The following is a 19,560-nucleotide window of genomic DNA, read 5'->3' as shown; positions in this document are numbered from 1 at the left end:
AACTAACATTACCAGTACTCGACCAGCCAATAACAACTCACCTCTCTTCTTTAGTGCCGAGCCAGATCCATCCGGAAGGTCTGTAAAGTTTACTGTTCTCACCCTGTTGTCCTTCAATTAAATCTTTCAAGAACTGCTCAGTCGCCACAGTTGCTGGTCTTTTAAAGAGTCGGTTATTTACCATTATGACAACCTGCTTCAGCTTGAGGCATGTTGCAAAGAAGAATGGGCAAAGATTTCAGTGTTTGGTAGAAATACACCCCACAAGAAAGGTGGCCATACAAGATATTGACTCAGGGGGGCTGAACACAAATGCACGCCACACTTTTCAGAGTGTTTCTTTCCACTTTACAATTTCGCACTGCTTTGTGTTGGTTTATCAAATGAAATCCCTATAACTGGCTATGAATACCCGTTTTCCACACTGCACAGTTGATCAAGATGATCCAGGAGCATCAAAATGTACAGAACGCAGCTCGTTTCTGCTCCAACTTGTTTCTGTCTCTTTTTTTTCTTGTGCTGAACTGTTGTGGCTTCACTGTGACATGCAAGCAGATTAAAACTTCCGTTTTGGCAGCGTAACTTTTAAGTTATGTATTCAAAACAACAAGCAGCTGAAACACTACAGAGGGATGGAAAACCAGCTCGTTCAATCAGCCATTCTGGTATGAATTTGTTTACTGTAACTGTTTAGACAAGGCCGTGTGAGCTCTTCCTGTGGACCTCTGAGAGGCAGAGCGAACGTTTCCTATTAGGCAGAAAAGAAAAGAAACAAAGAGAGAGGGTGGGAGGAGGAAGAGGAGCATATACTGTCTTGCAGCCCGGGCGGGTCGGCTGAAGGGTGGAGACTCAGCAAGCAATGAGGATCACAGCTGGAGCATAAAGAGCAAGAGGAGAGAGGACGGCGTACGGAGAGAGAAGTGTGTGTGGATGTAATCTGCTGCCTCGCTGACTGGCTGTGTATGTGCGTGTGTCAGAAAGAGATCAGGAGAGGGTTGAACGTGTGGATACTACTCCACAGCACTGGATGCGTGGGGCTTCACAAAAAAACCCAAACAAAGGTAGGATTTTTCACCCTTTTCTGTGTTTTTGATAGTATGTGGGTTAATTTCTGCCAAAACAGGGTGTGTTCCAGAGGAGTAGGGCTTTCTCATGTCCATGCTGTTGTTTTAGATTGATGCCGCTGGCTGGTTTACATCATGGAATCCCCTCCTCCCACTAAAATCAGTAAAATTCTCCACACTTTGAGCTGAGCCATGGCTTCATCTCACCTCTTTTCATACATCTGTGAGAGGGGAGAGAAAGAATGGACTCCCTTCGTCCTTTTTTTCCTTTCCCTTCCCTGACGACTAGATAGATCTTATAACGTGAACCCAGAGAAATTAAGAGCATCTGTTTCTGGGGATGTTTGCATGAGCAGAGGGGATGAACAAGACACAACAAGAGATAGAAATGGGTCTGGAAAAAGATTAAAGGCGGAGTAAGGCTTGTATGAGATTTTCTGGTCATTCTCAACCCTCTCACCCTTCATAACGCAAGAAGAACCAGGTCGACCACAGACAACCTCCATGTAGAGGTTCTGCCAGGCAGATGATTGAACAAGGAGGAGGATGAGGATCGGGGGTTGTTGGTGTTTTCCTACGTTACTCATGTACAGATACTGTACGACAGCACCACCGGCTCTCGAGAAATCCAAGACAACAAACACAGACGTGCTGCTCTGCTCGTCACACAAAGGCTTCGTCAAGCACTACTCATGTTAAGTCATCCAATGCTGTGTGCGTGTCCGTGTTGCATATCAAGGCCCACAGCAAATGCAAAATGTGAGTCAAAAACTACACAAGAGCTCAGGTCCAGGCGGGTCAAAGAGAATCTAAGAAAAACAACTGCTTCAAACTCAACAGCAATAAACAAGCCTTATTAAAGACCTCAGAAGTGATCAACACAGTGATAAGGGTCAATGTCACAGATAGAAAGTAAAAGCAATGAAGGTACAGACTGACTGAGATCCTACAAGTATTCAGAGCTGTCAACTCAAAAAAGAGACAAAAAAACAGATTTTTGAAGAAACAGAAGTCCTAAAACCATTAACTCCATGCTAATGTCACTATGGAAACAATGCTAGCACGTCTCTGTGAGAAGTAAAGGTCCTCAATGGGACGGAGCAAGAATCAAACAGGATGCTGTCACATTAACCTTTGTACTCACTGCTCAACGAGTGGATTTTTTAAAGAATAGTTTACTTTACTCTGCCCTGTAAGCATGAAGGGTTTCAGATATGAACACAACTGAATCCAAGTTAACACCCAAGTTATTTAGTTGGATCTTAAGTATCATTTGGCCTTTTTAACACTTTGATCCATTTTCTGCTTAATTCTAATCCTTAAGAAATAATTTTATTCTCTTTTGAGTTTGAACTAAGAGAACTTGTCTCACATAGATCATCTTTCAGTAGTTTTAGGGTTAGTGTTTCCAGGTCTCAAGCTTTGGTTTTCTGCAACTGAAGTCTAACTTGAACTCACATCTTGAGTCATTTTAAATACATCAAATCTCCAGCAAATACATTTCTAGCCATTGATATGAAAACACCAGTCACTTAAAAGCATACCAAAATATAGTAACAGATGATGATATATAGATGGAAGCTCAAATATCTGACCGAGCCCTGAGGCTTGAATTTTACAGTGAACCTTAATTTTTTTTTCACATTTTGTCACAATACTTTGATACATTTACTTGGGATTTTACATCACAGACCAACGCAAGCAGCACATCACTGAGAAGTGAGTTAAAAATAACAGGCAGATGTATGCTTTTTTAATTTTTCATAAATAAAAATCTGAAAGGTGACGCATGCATGTGTATTTAGCCCCCAATACTCGGATACCCCTTGAGGAAATCTAGTGCAACCAACTACTTCAACCCTGATCGCAACTTTCCAAGGTTTAGGGTCCATTTGGATGATTTTAAGTTGTTTTAGTTTTGGTATTCAATACACATCTCACTCTTTTACTGTTGTGATTCTTAGCTTTTTCTTAGATTCTTGTGTTCTGCTCTCCTGTATAGTGGTTTAGATCCTTATTTTAGTGTTCAACTTTAGCTCCAGTAGATCCTTTTGAGTCTTGTTAAATACATCTCTATTCTTTTCTGTGTTAATTCATTCATTTGTTCATTCATTCAAGTCCTCACCTAGCTCACACAGCATTTTGTTGATTTGTACTCGCATGTCACTAAACTTCTCTGCAGCAGTTAAAAGTCAGCCTTTTGTCTTCACTCCTTGTCAGTTCTTTCCATTACACACCACGCTAATTTGCTCGTTTTCCTGTACACAATTAGTTCGTTGTCACCTTCGAGTTTTTCCCATCAGATGCTCTCTCTCTCTAATGCCTGTTTTCTTCATTAAATCTTCATCTTTAGCATGACACTCCCATTTTTGTATTGACGCTCGGTGCCAACTACACAATAAAGCATGCCAGTAGCAGTATCATATTGTGGGGGAGGATTTTCTGCAGACAGTGACACAGAGGATGTGCAGATGGAAGCTGGATGGAGATAAAGACAGGGTGGTGCTGGAAGAAAACCCGTTAGAGGCTGCAAATAAAATTTGAGACTGTGGCAAAGATTCCAGTAGGACAACAACTCTAAACATACAAGAAAAGCTACAATGAAATGGTTTAGGTCTAAGCATAATTATATATAGGAAAGGGCCTTGAGATTCAGTGGCAAGACCTAAAAATTTATATTCACAGATGATCTCCACCCAGTCTGACAAAGTTTAAACTACTTTGCCAAAAAAATGGGCAAACATTTTAATTCAATTGAAGTCGGTTTATTTATATAGTGTTTATTCACAGCAAATGCTGTCTCAAGGCGCTTTACAAAACTGAAAATAATAATGCATGTGCAGAAATTTATAGTCAACTCAATCTAATCGTACTGCATACATTTGATTCTTTCTTAGTTGTAAAACAATGCAGTCAGGTTCCATTTGTTGAAACGTTTTCCACTTAGGGGAATCCAGCTGATCAAGTCACTGACTTTGCAGCAACCCCTCCTCCTGAACGAACATGTAGCGACAGCAGACAGTCAATTGCATCGTGCCGTTCACTTTGCAACAATCCCTCATTATGAGCATGTATGCGGCAACAGTTGAGAGGAGAAATGTCAGCTTGTAAAGAAATACCAAAAAGACTTGCAAGTGTAACTGCAGTGAAAATATGTGCACACCACACTTTTCAGATTTTAATTTGTAGAAATGCTCGAAGCCATCATTTTCCTCCTGATTAATAATTAACCACCACCTTGTGTTTATAGCCCCATAAAATCCCAATAATTTACATTAAAGTTTGGTTGTAATGTGACAAAATGTGAGCAACTTTGTATGAATACTTTGGCAAAGCCCTGTGAATTGTCTGTTGCATTGATGTCGATGTAAGCTGCAAGATCCAACATAATCTAATTCTTAAATTCAGCTCTCATGATTATCTAAAATTACTCCCATCAGTAATACTGATTTCCAAAATTGGTTAACACTCAAACAGCACATAAGCCCCAAGTTTTGTAGTCATGCAAACAAAAAAGCCAAAGTAAGTGCTCATGATGGACTAAATAACTTTTATGACACATATACAAACTGAATACTTGGCAACTCTGTGTCTGAAACCGTCCAAGCAACGTTTTCAGCAGAATCTAAGCAATCCCTGATGTTTGTAATACAGTTAACGTCCAAGGGACCGGCCGTGTTATTTGTCTACATGCTAAATGTTTCCAGAGGAAAACTTTGTTTAGGCCTCTGCCCTGAAACCAAATGCAAAATCATCTTGTTTGCATTCTTCTTCACAACTGAACCACACAGAGTAAAATAAACAAAGAAAGCTGTAAAAATATTCTATGTGTGGAAGTTCATGCTAAACCTCATTTCACTGAGAGCAACAAACTATAGTAAAATCCCATTGTTACTGCTGGAATCCAACAAAGAAGCACCACAACACACATGTTTGACTTCATAAACATAACAGGACACATTTTTGCTTCCTGGAGCAATAAGCCTCCACCCTGCTGCCTGCTTGACTCCCAGGGGATGCACTATTTCCTGGGCCACTGCCCCTGCCCCAAACCACCTGCCTATCGGACCTAGATTAAACTATAACACACACGTGTGTGTGTATTATACATATGCGCATTTAGCCTGCTCCGTAGCCGGCAAGATGGCAGGATGGGCAGAGCATGCTGGAGGTGGCACAGATTTCCAAGCTATTCGAAGGAGCAAGGGATAACTTGTCTGACCGAGAGGCAGTGAAGATAACAGAAAAAAGTGAGCAATTAATAGAAAAAAAGCCTGACACACGCTACGTTAAACTGTTATCTCAAAAATGGCCATTAGCATAAGGAGAGCCGATCGTCATAGTCAAGAAACCAGTTTGAGAGGGTTTCAGTTTTGTCCTACTGTAAGTAGCCATGAGATGATTGTTTGACCGTGGTCATAAAAGATGGACATGGTCAGCAACAGTACTCAGATAAGCTGATGTGTTTAAATGCTTCTGGTACTGGTACTGAGAGGCTGAAAGAGTGCCAAGAAACTATCCCCCACACCATTACACCACCATCGGTAGCCTGAACCGGTGGAACATAGCAGGATGGATCTATGTTGTTCACACTACTTCACACCTATCTGAATGTTGCAGTTTAAATTGAGACTCGGCAAGACCATGGCAACATTTTTGCAGTCTGTTACTGCTAATAAATCTGGTACTACCTAATTTTGGTGAGCCGTGTGAATTGTAGGCTCAGTTTCCTGTTCTTAACTAACAGGAAGGGAACGGTCTTTTTTTCTTACTATTTTCAAATGTGAAAGTAGCTGGGATTTTAATTTGAAGCTTGACAATCAGCTATCATGGAACAAGGGTTTAGCTTTATCTACAGAGCAGCTGTTTTCTTACATCACAGTTTGGCAGTAAAGTTATGGAAACTTATTAGAGTACTTGTTTACTGTTACAAATCAAGCTAATCTATAGTTTTCGAGCTCATGACTGGAACACAGTTGTTCCCAGATTCTAGTTTTGGTTTCTGAGATCATTCAGGTTTACTGTTTAAGAATAAAGACTACCACTGTGTAAATGATGTTTTAGAGGTGTTACTTGGACATCTATAATAAAAGAACTCCTCCTTTTTAGAAATATGATTAATACTAACGAAAGTGTGTAGTATGACATGTTAATGGAACAAAAGCATAAACATTTTCAAATATTTATAAAGTACATTTAGTTTGGTTTTAAAACTTCTTTCTGTCATCTGTGATTAAGATTGCAGCAAGTCTAACTTAAAATGTGCCTGAAGACAGGTTCCTGCTGCTCAAATCCAGAACCTCTGAAGGAGAAGGAAGCTCAGTGACAATCCCAGCATGACCTCTACACCGTATAATGACCTAACAGCTCTGTTCTCACTGTCCCATCACTGTCTCTGTGTGCACAGGGGACAGGTGTCCCTTTCTCATATTCAAGGGCAGGCGGCCATGCTATATTACATTTAGTAGTCAATATTGTCTTGATTTTCCTCAATAGCAACTCCGGAGGTCAGTTTAAAGTTACTTCTTCTTACTGCAGTTGGTGTTAAAGCAACTTTGAAACATCTCGTTGTTAATGTCCTCTTTGATCAGCACACAGCTCTGTAAATCTGTCTTTAGATGAGTGAGCAACTTGCTGCCTCTGGTCTCAGGGTGACATTGCATCATTATAGCTGGGACAGAGGACGGTACGGTCACTCTGTCATACTGTTTCTGTGAGCACTGCGATGACACTGGCTGCAAGTGCTTCTGACCAGGCCAATAAGTTCAAAGAAAAGAAAATATGATCACATGTAGAGTCACAAATCTAGTCATAAATACTTTAATATCCCTGGTTTCCATGTAAAAGACCTGCTTAAAGGGTCAGTTCATCCTGGGATTGAAGTGTAGTGCACAGTCTACAAGTGCCCCCAGGTGGTTAATCTAGTTGCAATAATCAGAAAATAGATTGAGCTGCTCTGCCGTTGGACCAACTCCAAGCATTTGGCATGTCTGACTCATGATTCATCAGCACAGAAGGAGTGTGTGCATAATTTAGCATGAGATTAGGTAACTGTATTATTGAGTCATTGCTGTGACAGCTTAGTAACATTTATGTAAGTGTTGTAGCAGTTGTGCCTATGTGCAGGATGTAAGGAATCTCTATGTTTATTTGTGCATCGTCCCCTCGGTGAAACATGGTGGTGGCAGCATCATGCTGTGGGAATGTTTTTCTTCAGCAGGAACAGGGAAGGAAGTCTTCAGTTAATAGGAAGATGGTAGGAAGATGGATGGAGCTAAATAGATGACAATCATGAAAGAAATCCTTACTGAGGCTGCCAAAGACTTGAGACTCTAAACATACAATGGTGACAAAATTTGGAAAAGTTTAAGTGATGTTAAAGGTTGTGTTTCACGTGGATATCTGGATTTTGGTTTCAGGTGAAATCAGCAGGCAAGGGAATTAATGTTAGCATATCCAAATATAACAATTTAGTTATCCTCAGTCAGACAACCAAATAAGATTCTGTTAAATCTACAGGAAGAAACCAACCCCTCATCACAGCATAGAAACAATACGGTATTTAAAGAGCATTTTAGGAGGCAAAGTTAAACAACATTTCTGCTGGTTGCCTGTCTAAAAGCAAGGAGCGAATGTTTAATTAACTTTCAAACTCTGCCACTGTTATAATCGTAATTGATCCAAAAGCTGTGAAAGATTTCCCGATACAAATTTCATGAATGACTTGTATGCAAACACAAGGCTTTAAAGTTGCCTAAAGATAAGTCTGTGGAGCAGTTGCTTCCTTTCACTTTGCCATCCCTGCAGGCCCTTTTGCAGGTTAATCACTTGTTCTCCAGGGTTCAGATGGCTTAGCAAGAGACACATTTTTAATTACCATGCTCCGATTTCACACCCTGGGCATGACAGAGGACAGAATAGCCCCTGCCTGGCTACTATACCTTTTGCATGCGGTAAAGACAGATAAGAAAAGGTATAAATAAAGAAGAGAGGCGGGAACATTAGATGGAGAGTCCGTGTGCGTAGCAGAATGTGAAAGATCGTCACTCTCTCGACAGGTCGGGAATTATATCTCCACCAGGATATTTCCTGTGGTGCTTAATCACCCTTTAAGTCAGCAACACCCTGATTCATGCAGCAGCTATAATCACATCAGCAGAGGGCCTCATGATGAATACAGACCCCCTGAAATCTCAGGGGAACGGGTTCAAAAAAACAGGCAAAATGGCAAAGGAAGGATGACAGAGGGGGTCACATTGATTCAGTGGTCTTAGCAGCAGGGCAGAGAATACTGGGGTGGGTGGTTCTGCCCCTTCAATAAACACCTGTCAGCCACAGAGGGAGGGATGGGAAGCAGAAGGCTGGAACACAGGAGGGAAATAGATTTTCCACTCAGTGCAGCTCAGCTCGAGATGCTATATTGGCATTAAAGTAAAGAACAAAGTCTGCCAAGTAAAAAAGAAATAGATTTAAGAAAAACGATAACATGTCCCTGTTCTCTTTACTTTTTAAACCCTGATCTTGCTGTTCCTGCGGAAAATAAGTATGATGATACAAACAGTTTATAGAGAAACTAGGTTCAGCAGCTTCTTCCTTTTTTTTTAAATATATTATTTGCTATCCTGTCCTTTTTTGTTGCTTTGTTTTTTACTTTTGCTGCAGTGACCTGACCTAATAGTGGAGGCACTCATCAATCGGGAACACCTCTCTCCCTCAAAATATATTTTTTTTCTGTAAAATGTTTTTTCTGTAAAATGCAAAAACTAGAATGATTTAAGAATAACATTTAAAAAATAAAATGACTATAAGTTACTGTATCAGTTGTTCAAATTATTGTATTCATATCCAGGGAACAATGACTGTTTACAGTTCTTCCAATGTGTTTGAAGAGTCTTAGGTTCTGTGGTTGAGCACACTGTTTCCACATTCACCCAACCCACGCACATCACTCAGCTCACAACAGAGCTACCTTTATCACACTCATCGATCAACCACTTTTCTATTGTTTTGTTTCTAGCAATTTTGAACAGTTTCGTAAAGTGACAAAAAGAACGACAGAAACAGTATAAATGCACGAGCATTCTTCAGTGACTTGATGGCAGCAAATGTTGGTGCACATCTATTCTGATATTCTGACATTTTTACCTTTCTCCCACACCAAACTACAGACATGAGAAAGCAAACGTAATTATGGACTAATGAGTGCCATACTCTGTCTTTGTAAGCCTGCACAAGTCCTGAACAAATACAGCTTGACACACTCACCAGTTATGTTCATGTGACTGTTTATCATGTGAAGTCATCTCCAAGCCACAAAGGTAAATGTCAATAATAAGAGGGATGTGTGTTTACACAGACCTCAGAATTACTTGCAGAGTTTTTATTCAAACAAAAAGGACCTTCTTCCAAAGTAGAGGAGAAAATCATTTAGGGCAATAACAAGCAAGCACCAATCTGCAGCTACTAAGTTTTAAGCACTATTGCTCTATATGTTTCTTGTATGCTAGTGTATCTGAAAATGTTATCTTCATGTGCACTACTTTTGCTGTGATTTCATCATCTCTTTTTAAATTTTTTAACCCACACAATATGATCAGCAGGCCAAGGCTAAACCAACAGAAACAGGTTCAGCAGCTTCCATGGACCCCAAATCTCTCAGAGGACAAAGGGCAAACTGGAATGCCCTGCACATAGAATTTAAGTAGCAATTGTGTAAAATAAGACGTATCTATTGTAATGGAAAATTCTTTTAAAGTGCTCTGATATTCCCTTCACCTCTCTCCTCTGACCTCTGTGTTTTATTAGTGTTCTGTTATTTAGAGCAGATGGACTCTAAATTCAAATGCTGGAGAGTTTTATGGTTAACACTTCCTGAAGTGTATATTTCAAGGGAAGGTAGATGGGTGCCCTCATAAATAACTTTGTTAACTCTGACCTGGGGAGGGTCTAGGGGCCATATTTCTAAAACTCTTTGAAGTTGAGATAACACCCTCATTTTTGGTATAAATACTGTTTGTAATTTCTGTTCGTGGCTCTGTTTCACTGACTAACCTCAGTGTCAGGGTCTTCAAACGCTGAATGCCTTTGAATAAAACTTATAAGACAAAGTCCGGATTTTCTCTTGTTATGAGTCAACTTCTACCCACTTTGATAAGAAAATTCCACAACACTATGATAGACATATGGCACATATAAGCTGCCTGTCACGGTGGGGTTTTGGAGTGGACTGAAGCGCAGACAAGAGCTTGGAAGTAGCATTTCAAAAAGGCAGTCTCAGCTTTAATCAAAAAAGTCAAAACGTAACAAAAACACTGCAGGTACTGAACAGGGTCGAGATCCAAACACTTACATCACAGACACTGCAGGAACATGGAGACTCAAGGCAGGGACGAGGATAAAGGGTCGAGTTGTAACGCAAGGAACCCACAAAAACATAATGAAACAAACCAACTAATATGCAGAGAGAAAACAAAGGCAGGTAATCAAAGGAACTAAGGACAGGTGAGGCAAGGAGGCGGGAAGGCAGAAGGAACAGGTGAACCTAATACAAGTAATTAACAAGACACCGAGCAGACCTAAAACAAAACTATAAACAAAGATAAAAAATAAAGCATAAGAATCAGGGATAAACATGAACTGAAGGAAACTGAGAAACTGAAGGGAACATAAGAAACACCAAATCTAAGAATGAACAAGGAACCCATAAAGCAAACCAGATTACAGAGTAATGAAACCTAACCCCACACAGACTGAACAGACAGGAAGGGAAGCAGAGAACATGAGGACTAGGATGTAAACAAACAAAATGTAAACACAACCTAACCAGAGGGGCTGGAGAAATATGATAATCAGTAAACAAAACAAAACACAAAGTCCAAAATGTCACATCCTGACACTGCCCCAAATTCTTTAACATGTCCAAAATAATCTGTGGTCAACTGGTTTACCTGGAGATCAAATTCAGATTATTATTTATTTGAGGTAGCAATTCTTCAGCCATTTAAACGCAAATCAGTTACACTATAGGGTGATAGGGGTAATAACATACATAAACAAACTCTGACTTAAGTAAATAAAACACATCTACAATGCTATGGTAAAGCAATAGTAAAGCTGCTCAAAAATGTTTAAGTGAATTCTACTTTTTTTTTGGTCTGCTGTTTGGATTTGAAGTTCAACGTTTTGAGGATCCAGTGATTTTCTAAGGTCACATGTTGCACTTTTAGAAAGAAAGATAAAGGTCAGGTTTATAATGAGGTGACAAAAACATTGGTAGAGGATTAAAATAATCCTGACTATATGAATTTCAAATGACACGTTTTCTTATGAAAGCCTAAAAAGTAGGTAGATTTGACACTTTAACTGATAAAGACCCAGAGTAATTAATAGTTTCCAATCCCAGTCTGTGCTGATTGAGTCAATAGACAAATGAAATCATATTGATAACACAGAGTAACCATGCAGAATATTGTCTCCATATGATCTCCAGCTCCCTATTTTAGATCTTTGTTATTCAGATTCTAAGGAGTTCTAACATTGCTTGAATATTTTGGCTTAGGGGCTTAGCCAGTGTTGCTGATGTTTGGTTAATGGATGCCTGGATGTAATGATGCTTTAATGTTGTGTCCTTCCCTGATTTATAATGGGTGGGATTCCCTTCCTCAGCGGATCCACTGATTCAGGGTAATTGATCTATTTATCCGAAGCAGCCAGGGAAATATAAGCAGTCACACATGCTTTAGGAATAAATCTGTAGAAACAAATGATAAAAGGAAGAAGCTGAAGGGAGGAAATGGGTGTCAGCATGGACAGAAGAGAAACCTAAAGGGACAGTTTGACATTTTCTGAAATTTCATTGCTCTTTTCCTGAAAGTTGACTCTAAATATACTTCAGTTGCAAAAGTAGACTAGAAGATTAGCTTCTTTTTCTGTACTCCAATCTAAAACTTACTTTGTATCTCATTTATTTAATGTGTCCAAGAAGCAAAGAGAAAAACAGAAAGAAATCTGTATAACCTTACATAAGCTTGATCTAACTAACCACTTGCTACCTTTGGATTTATTGTTATAATCACCTTCAGATTTAAAACATTCCCTTTAAAAAATAAACTTGGCCATTTGCTTTACTTCATCTCTCTTGTGGCTTTCTACTATGGGCAACATGGACTAGGGGGCGTCATGAGACAAAAATAAAAATAGAAAATATTTGAATTTCTAGAGAATAGGTATGGGTGCCTCCCTTGTGATCCACACTTGTAAACACTTTAAAATATTCCTAAACATCATAGGGAGCTGATGATGCTGATTTAGGTTTAAATTAAAGGTCTATTTCTACTTTTTTATTTTTTTTATTTTAATACTGCTTAGATTATTCTACACTGAATGAGGTTTCTTTAAGAAATATGGATGAAACCTCATTTACATCGTTACTAACACTGATTACAGGTGATTTAAGTTAGAACATATTTGTCATATCTCTACTTTATAAGCAAAAATGGATTTTTAATTTTCTTCAGATTTTCTGTCTACATCTTTATCAATATCAGATCAGTATTTTTGTGTTGTGAATATTTCTGGTACTTTATGTAATGAAAGGTTTACATAATTGTGCAGGGCTCTGATTCACGCTCTCTTCCACCTTTCTTTCTGTTTTCCTTCCTGCATACAGTGAGCGGGGCAGACACATATTGCTGACTGAACAGCTGGCTGACACCAGGGCAGGAGGCGTACGGAGGAGTAAGCAGACTAAGTAAGCCAAAACAAGCAGAGGAAGCACAACAAAAGATGACATAAAGCAGCATTTTTTTGTCTTACAGTATGAATGGTCTGTGAGGATACAGTTGCCAGACTCTGTGACCCAGCCGGGATAAACTCTCGGGCATACAGCCTAAATCCACATCTCCTCAAATGCATCATTGATCATTCATTCATCTTCTATACCGCTTACTCCATAGTGGGTCACGGGGGAGCTGGAGCCTATCTACATCAGTCTATGGGCAAGAGGCGGTACTCCCTGGACAGGTCGCAAATCCATCGCAGGGCAACACAGAGACATACAGGACAAACAACCATGCACACACCCATTCACACCTAAGGACAATTTAGAGACACCAGTTTACCTAACAGTCACGTTTTCTGACTGTGGGAGGAAGCCAGAGTACCCGGTGAGAACCCATGCATGCACGGGGAGAACATGCAAACTCCATGCAGAAAGACCCCCAGCTGGGAGTCAAATCAAGGACCTTCTTGCTGCATGGTAACAGTGCTACCAACTGCTCCAACGTGCAGCACCGCATCATTGATCATTACCTGCTAAATTCTTGCAGAAATCAGTACGGTGAGAAAACATGAAACATTTCACCAGAGCTGATGGTGAGGAAGGAAGGAAAGAAGCCTTTTCCGCATTAATACAGAAAGTTTAAACACTTTCCAAACTAAAATAACAGAAAGCATTTTACCTCATCAGTCTAGACCCTTTTTGTTGCCTTTAGGTCATCAGCTGTTCCAGGCTGAGGATCTGCTTAATATCACATTTCTTCACTCGCCTCTCTGTAGATATGAAAGTGTCAGGGTGGAACTGATATTAAGCAAGAGAGTGATTCTCAGACATCAACTAAAGGACCACATTAAAAAATCTAAGTGAAGCAACACAAAAATACATGTAGAGCTATCTAACTGGTAAAATCTGCTGCAAACCTCACTAACAATATCCCAAAGCCACATCACAGCAAGTGCAGCCAATGAAATGGAATAACAGCATGATACGAGCTGAACTCAGTTCTAGAGATACACGGATCAGGCTTTTCCTGGGCTATTCCTATTTGCAATTTTCTTCCAATTTTGATTTTGACTGATTCCAATTTTTATTCTAAGAACTATAACTCATCAAAAAGAAAAAAAGGTGTGCTGTAGGTTCTTTGACAGAGGAAATAGTTTAGAGCCCAAAAGAAAAAGAAGGCCACTGTAACATTAGCTCCCTTGCATGAAACAAGGTATATACTGTATGCTTTTACATTAGGTTTTTCTTTTTATTTTAAAATAGACAATTTATAGATGTACCTTATGCACAAACATTTCGTAATTTCATCTAACAAATAATTTTCAATAATATAAGCCTCTTTCTGCGACCTTGGGATTTATTCATTTCTAATATGAGGCTACAAAAAAACTAAAATGCAGAGATCCTCTATATTTAGCTCCCAGATAACTTTACCCAGACTACCTGACTGTTAGTTTGTGAACATGGAGTTCACCTACAAAAACGTGAACAGATTCTTCATAAATTGGGCTATAGTGACAGTGTCTTGCATAAAAATGGAAGACCTACTTTTTGACAGGCATCCCAGAAACCTTAAAGTGTGACATGAATTCCTATCAATAGTGTAAAGATGCTGTGGCCTGTTTTGACATGTCCCCTGAGTAATAAAATAATATCACAACCTTGGTGTGTAAAACTCAAGGACTGATTTCTGATCTTTGTGCTCTTGTAGTAAGTATGTGCTCTATTTCAAACAGCCTCATAAACCGTGTTATTTTCAGTTTGACAGTATATGCCCATACAAGGTGTTGTTCTCATCAAACAACAACCAGGATGGTTCAGCTGCAGTACTGTTTATGTTACACTTTAACTATGTACAGTCAACTGCATGTTGCTCGTAGAAATCCTCTTCAAACCGTCGTTGGGTTTGCACTCAACTTTCAGAGATGTTCCAGCTGGATCCCCGGAAATGTTTCAAACAAGCGAGAATTAGATAAGCAGGGTCAATCTTTGCTAAAATATGGCTTCAACTGCAGAAAGCTGAGTAGGAGTTAAAAGACCTCTTCCTTTCTGCACAAAAAAATACTATGAAAAACACTGGTGCATTCAGTAAAGCCTTCCAAAAAAAAGCTTGAAATACATGACAAATATTTACCAATATAAAAGAAGAATGAGAAATATTCTAGACTGCATTGTGGTCAACTTTATTATTAACTTAATACACAGTAGGTGCTGGTAGGCATGGCCCAGTATGAGATACCCACAGCCTCATTGAGTAAAAAGACCAGTTTCACTGGATCGAAATATTCACACAAAAATGTAAAGCAAAACAGTATAAGATCATTTAATTGTTTTAGTTCAAATGCAATTTAATAAAGTATAACATGTATTCATTGTTCTTTATATAGGGGGCAATAAACAGCCTCACTCCTATGAATGCAACCGCATTACTGTCTATGTTTTTTTGCAAGCGCGTTATTCCCAAATAGCCGTATTTGTCTTATTTTTATTGGGGAAAAGCTTTCTTTAGTTGGGTATCCAGCAGAGGGCAGCAAAAGGTGGAGGGGAAGCACTGTATTACTCTTTACTGCTGGACAAAATCTCTAGTCACTCCAGAACTCCCTCTGGTATTTCATTGGTAAAATGAAAGCACAGGAATAGAATGATGTAAAATTTCAGTGCTTTTGAAAATATAACTTTTTTTTACTTTAGTATACCTTCATACTGGTAACCAGCCCATGTATCAAGCAACACTTTGTCCTTGGTTCTGCAATGACAAAGTTAGCGATGGTCAACAACTATGTGTAACCTGTGACCAGATGCTAAGCTTTTAATTACTGCAGCAGCTCCACAGTCAGAGGAGCAGATGTGCTACATGGATAACATTAATATTCATAGTTTGCTCCTCACTGAGATCAGCACTGACCTCACACTGAGTCACACCACAGTGCACACGCATGGATGATGGAGAGCGGCGCAGGGATGATTGATCTCACACCAAGGAGGATGCTGTTTTTGAAAGCCTGATCCGTAAAATCAAATAGGGGAGCTTTGGGTAGATAATACTTTATGGATAGCATTGCTCTGAACAAATAAATCAACTATATAATGTAATGTTAATGTGTGTAATTGGTCACACACAATTTTTTTTTTTTTTTTTGCTGACCCATAATGCTGTCAAATAAGCAATTGAAAAACGTAAATGGCTTGTTTAACGTTTTTGTTACTAAGAGTCTTAACCACCAACAAGTTTATTAGTCGACTGTCAACACAACAGGTCACCTCAAGAACTACTTCCTGTCTTGCTTCAAAGTAAGAATCTCAAACATAGATACAACAGGGTGCTATGGCTCACACTAGTCATGTAAGGGGCTTATATTAGTCACACGTCTTTGCTAAATATCCTGGATATTTAGCCAACTTAATTATTTTTTAGCGTTTGCACCTCCTGTCCTCCTGAATAATCTTCTTTTAAATTTAGATGTAGGTAATGTTGATATTATTGCCACCTGCAGGTGGAGCATGTGTATTACAGCATTTTAATTGGAATTTTAAACAGAACAATGGAATAGTTTAGATGGCTTAAAAGAAAAACCATGAACAAGTTCAAGCTGTCACATTAAAATTAAAAGTTTGGTAATTCAAAGAAAGACTGATGAGACATTATTGAAATAATAGTAAAAAAACAACTATAATTGCTAATGAAAGTATTTTTTACTCAAATGTCCCTCAAATTATTGCTACATATTATTTATTGGGTCATTGTGTAAAATCTTGTGGTTTTCTGTAGCTTCAACCACTTGTCCTTCTCCATTTAATCATTTTGAATACAGTGCTGGACAAAACGCCAGCCCCATTTCTGTCCTCCCACCTCTTCCTCACTGTCAGGGGGCTGCCTAGCAACAGGCACCATAAATATTACACTCCTGTGTCTGTATGTGCAAGTGTGTCTTTACTGGCATGTGATAATAAACAAGCTATCTGTTACTAGCACTGATACTCCCATACCTGTCGTGCTTACCAGTGAACAAAAATGTCTGGGATGTTTAAGCCTCTGTCTCCTTCACGTAGGTCAAATAAACGAGAACTGACTGGGAGCGCCCATGGCGAGTAACAACACGGCCAGCATTGCACAGGCCAGGAAGCTGGTGGAGCAGCTGAAGATGGAGGCCAACATTGACAGGATAAAGGTGAGCTCTTTGTGTGTGAATATGTTTGTGCAATGTTTTTGTATTCATTATCTAATATTATTTCTACTATAGAGGGTTTGTCCTCTATAGAATAAAAGTTACCTCTGAGTCTGAAAAGTTAAGATTACGTTCAATTCTTGTAAACCTGCTTTTCTTTTAAATGGCCAGAAGGCATTTGACTCGTTGCAAGAAGAAATCCATATATTATTGCCGCTAGTAAACATTTATCTAACAAATGCAAAAATTCCGCATAGTTTCAGGTGTCCGATGACATAAAAATGTTCAGAATTCTTGCTTACATCTGAAATAGAACAAATAAATAAGGATTTTAGTATGGAGCTACCCAGTGGTTTGAATGCAAAGCCCTTACGAACCATTAGGCATTTTTTGTTGAGGTTACATCTATTCCTAAACAGAGCTCTTTGCTATTCAATGGATTTCACAAAAAACTGCAATTTCTTAACTTTGCAAAGAAAATAAACTCTAAAAAGAAAACTGTTAATATCTTACTATCTAAACTGTCCCATTAAACCAATAATTATTTGTGTACAAAACATTCTCACATCATCTCATTGGTTCTCAAACCTTCTGCAACAAGTAAAAACAAAGTTTTCCAAGTTTTACCTCACTGACATTAACTTTAGAAATGTACAGAAGAAGCGTCTTCAGGATGTACTCTCACCACATCCTGTACAGATCAATTGTCAAACAACCCTATAAGTTAGAACGCGTTTTTCCATCCATTAGTACACTGTAAATATCTAATCGTCAACTAATTTAGTAATGGAATAATCATTATCTGGAGTATAGAGACTCTAAAACATGCCATTTGCTGAAAGAACAACCCACTTAGAGCAGTAATAAGGCAAAAACTGTACAAAAAATTTATACATTTAGCATTCAAGATCAAAAATCTTCTTAGTCTGTAAATATGCTCAAACCTCCTCAAGTGGCATAGCTTTAGCTTCACCTGGTTCAAGTTCTGTAAAAAATCTCCTATTAAGCACCTTATGCAATCCAATTATTAATCAATTAATCAAAAAAATAGTTGACAGATTAATCGCTTAACAAAATAATCTTTAGTTGCAGCCCTAGTTTGTAAGTCTATATCATATGAAGCTGTCAAGGATAGCATTCATGCTGTTTAGCATGTTTGCTTTATTTAGAGACTTTTTTGTGGACCCCATGAACTTTTAAGTCCAAACTTAGACCATTTATAGATCAGGCAGTTTACTTGGTCTAAATCTAGACTAAATATATAGGTTGAAACCACAGCCAGGAAACTGCAGACCTCTAAATGAGGTCTGCAGTTTCGTTTGACGTGCAGTGACGTGTGTGTGTTGTGTGTATGTGTAATTCCAGGTGTCCAAAGCAGCGGCAGACTTAATGTCTTACTGTGAAGCTCATGCCAAAGAGGACCCCCTGTTATCACCGGTGCCAGCATCAGAGAATCCGTTCAGGGAGAAGAAGTTCTTCTGCTCCATCCTGTAAACTCAGCATGGCCCTTCAGCTGGCTGTGGGAGGGACTTTGAACGTGGACGTTCAGAATACATAGAAATCGTCTAGTAGGAGAGCATTGTATTTTCTTTGCCTCCTTTATCGCTTGGCATTTAAAGAGCGCAAAAAATCTAAACCATAGAGTAAACATGTAACCAATGAAGGGGCTGTTATTTTTTAGGGGTATGTGGCATGTAGAAGGGATCTGTACTTTTAGATGAATCAAAAGGGAGCATGATTAGGGTGAGAAAGATGATAATCACCCAGGGATGTGATGGACAACCAATCAACGTACCATGTTTTCAGGTTATAATGTGTAAACACTTAAAATAATCATGAAAAATATGTTGTTCTTTACAGGACCTTCAGGTGTTCCTTTAAAAATGGTTTGTGGTTTAAGTGGTCCACAGTAGGAAAGCAGCCAAAACTTCGCCAACCACTTGACACCACCCAGTTATTATTGGAATGTGTTTTCTAAGTTGTTTATTTTGTGTTTTTACCAGTTTCATTAAGATATCTTTCTATAACTGTATGTATGTGATTAATGAAGCCTTTCTCTTTTGATCTTTCTTTTGTTTTATAAACCAACAGGTTAATGAACATTTTTTTTATTGCGAGATGTTTCTCTCTGTACACCTTTCTGAAAGTTAGTTTCTGTATATCTAAATCTATCAGGCAATTATGATGCAGTTTGTCTCCTTCAGACACAATCCCTCTTTCTACTATTTGTACAAAGTGACTAGCAGATAAACTGTGCTGTGCTGTGAATTTGAAATGTTTGTGTATGTCTCATTAATTATAACATGAAATGGTGTAAATGTCTTCTTTCTTTCCCTAATTGCGCAGATTAGCTTTGATCTACGAGTGAAAATATGAAGAACGAGCTGCTGAACAAAATAATGAAAAAATCTGATTTTTTATTTTTGAATTATGCTGAATATTTGTAATGTGAACTAAATATAACATTTGATTTTAGAAAACTATTAAGTATTCTCCTTATGTACAAACAAAATTAGTTGCAAATTGTCTCTATTTTTTCATCTTTAGGTTT

The 19,560-nt window shown here is 38.7% G+C and overlaps 1 protein-coding gene across 1 annotated transcript; it reads left to right on the top strand.

Annotated features, from left to right (window-relative positions):
- Nucleotides 1-807: 807 nt before the first annotated feature.
- LOC124884858 (guanine nucleotide-binding protein G(I)/G(S)/G(O) subunit gamma-2) lies at nucleotides 808-19,331 on the top strand. The gene is made up of 4 exons (XM_047392879.1): nucleotides 808-1,061; nucleotides 12,733-12,813; nucleotides 16,894-17,012; nucleotides 18,375-19,331. The coding sequence occupies exons 3-4, from the start codon at nucleotides 16,926-16,928 to the stop codon at nucleotides 18,501-18,503; spliced, it is 216 nt and encodes a 71-aa protein (XP_047248835.1). The 5' UTR covers nucleotides 808-1,061; nucleotides 12,733-12,813; nucleotides 16,894-16,925; the 3' UTR covers nucleotides 18,504-19,331.
- The last annotated feature ends 229 nt before the right edge of the window (nucleotides 19,332-19,560 follow it).

The sequence above is a fragment of the Girardinichthys multiradiatus genome, chromosome 19, assembly GCF_021462225.1.
Source record: "Girardinichthys multiradiatus isolate DD_20200921_A chromosome 19, DD_fGirMul_XY1, whole genome shotgun sequence".
Lineage (NCBI taxonomy): Eukaryota > Metazoa > Chordata > Actinopteri > Cyprinodontiformes > Goodeidae > Girardinichthys > Girardinichthys multiradiatus.
Note: the sequence above shows the minus strand (reverse complement) of the source record. Positions and strands in the feature narration are given on the sequence as shown.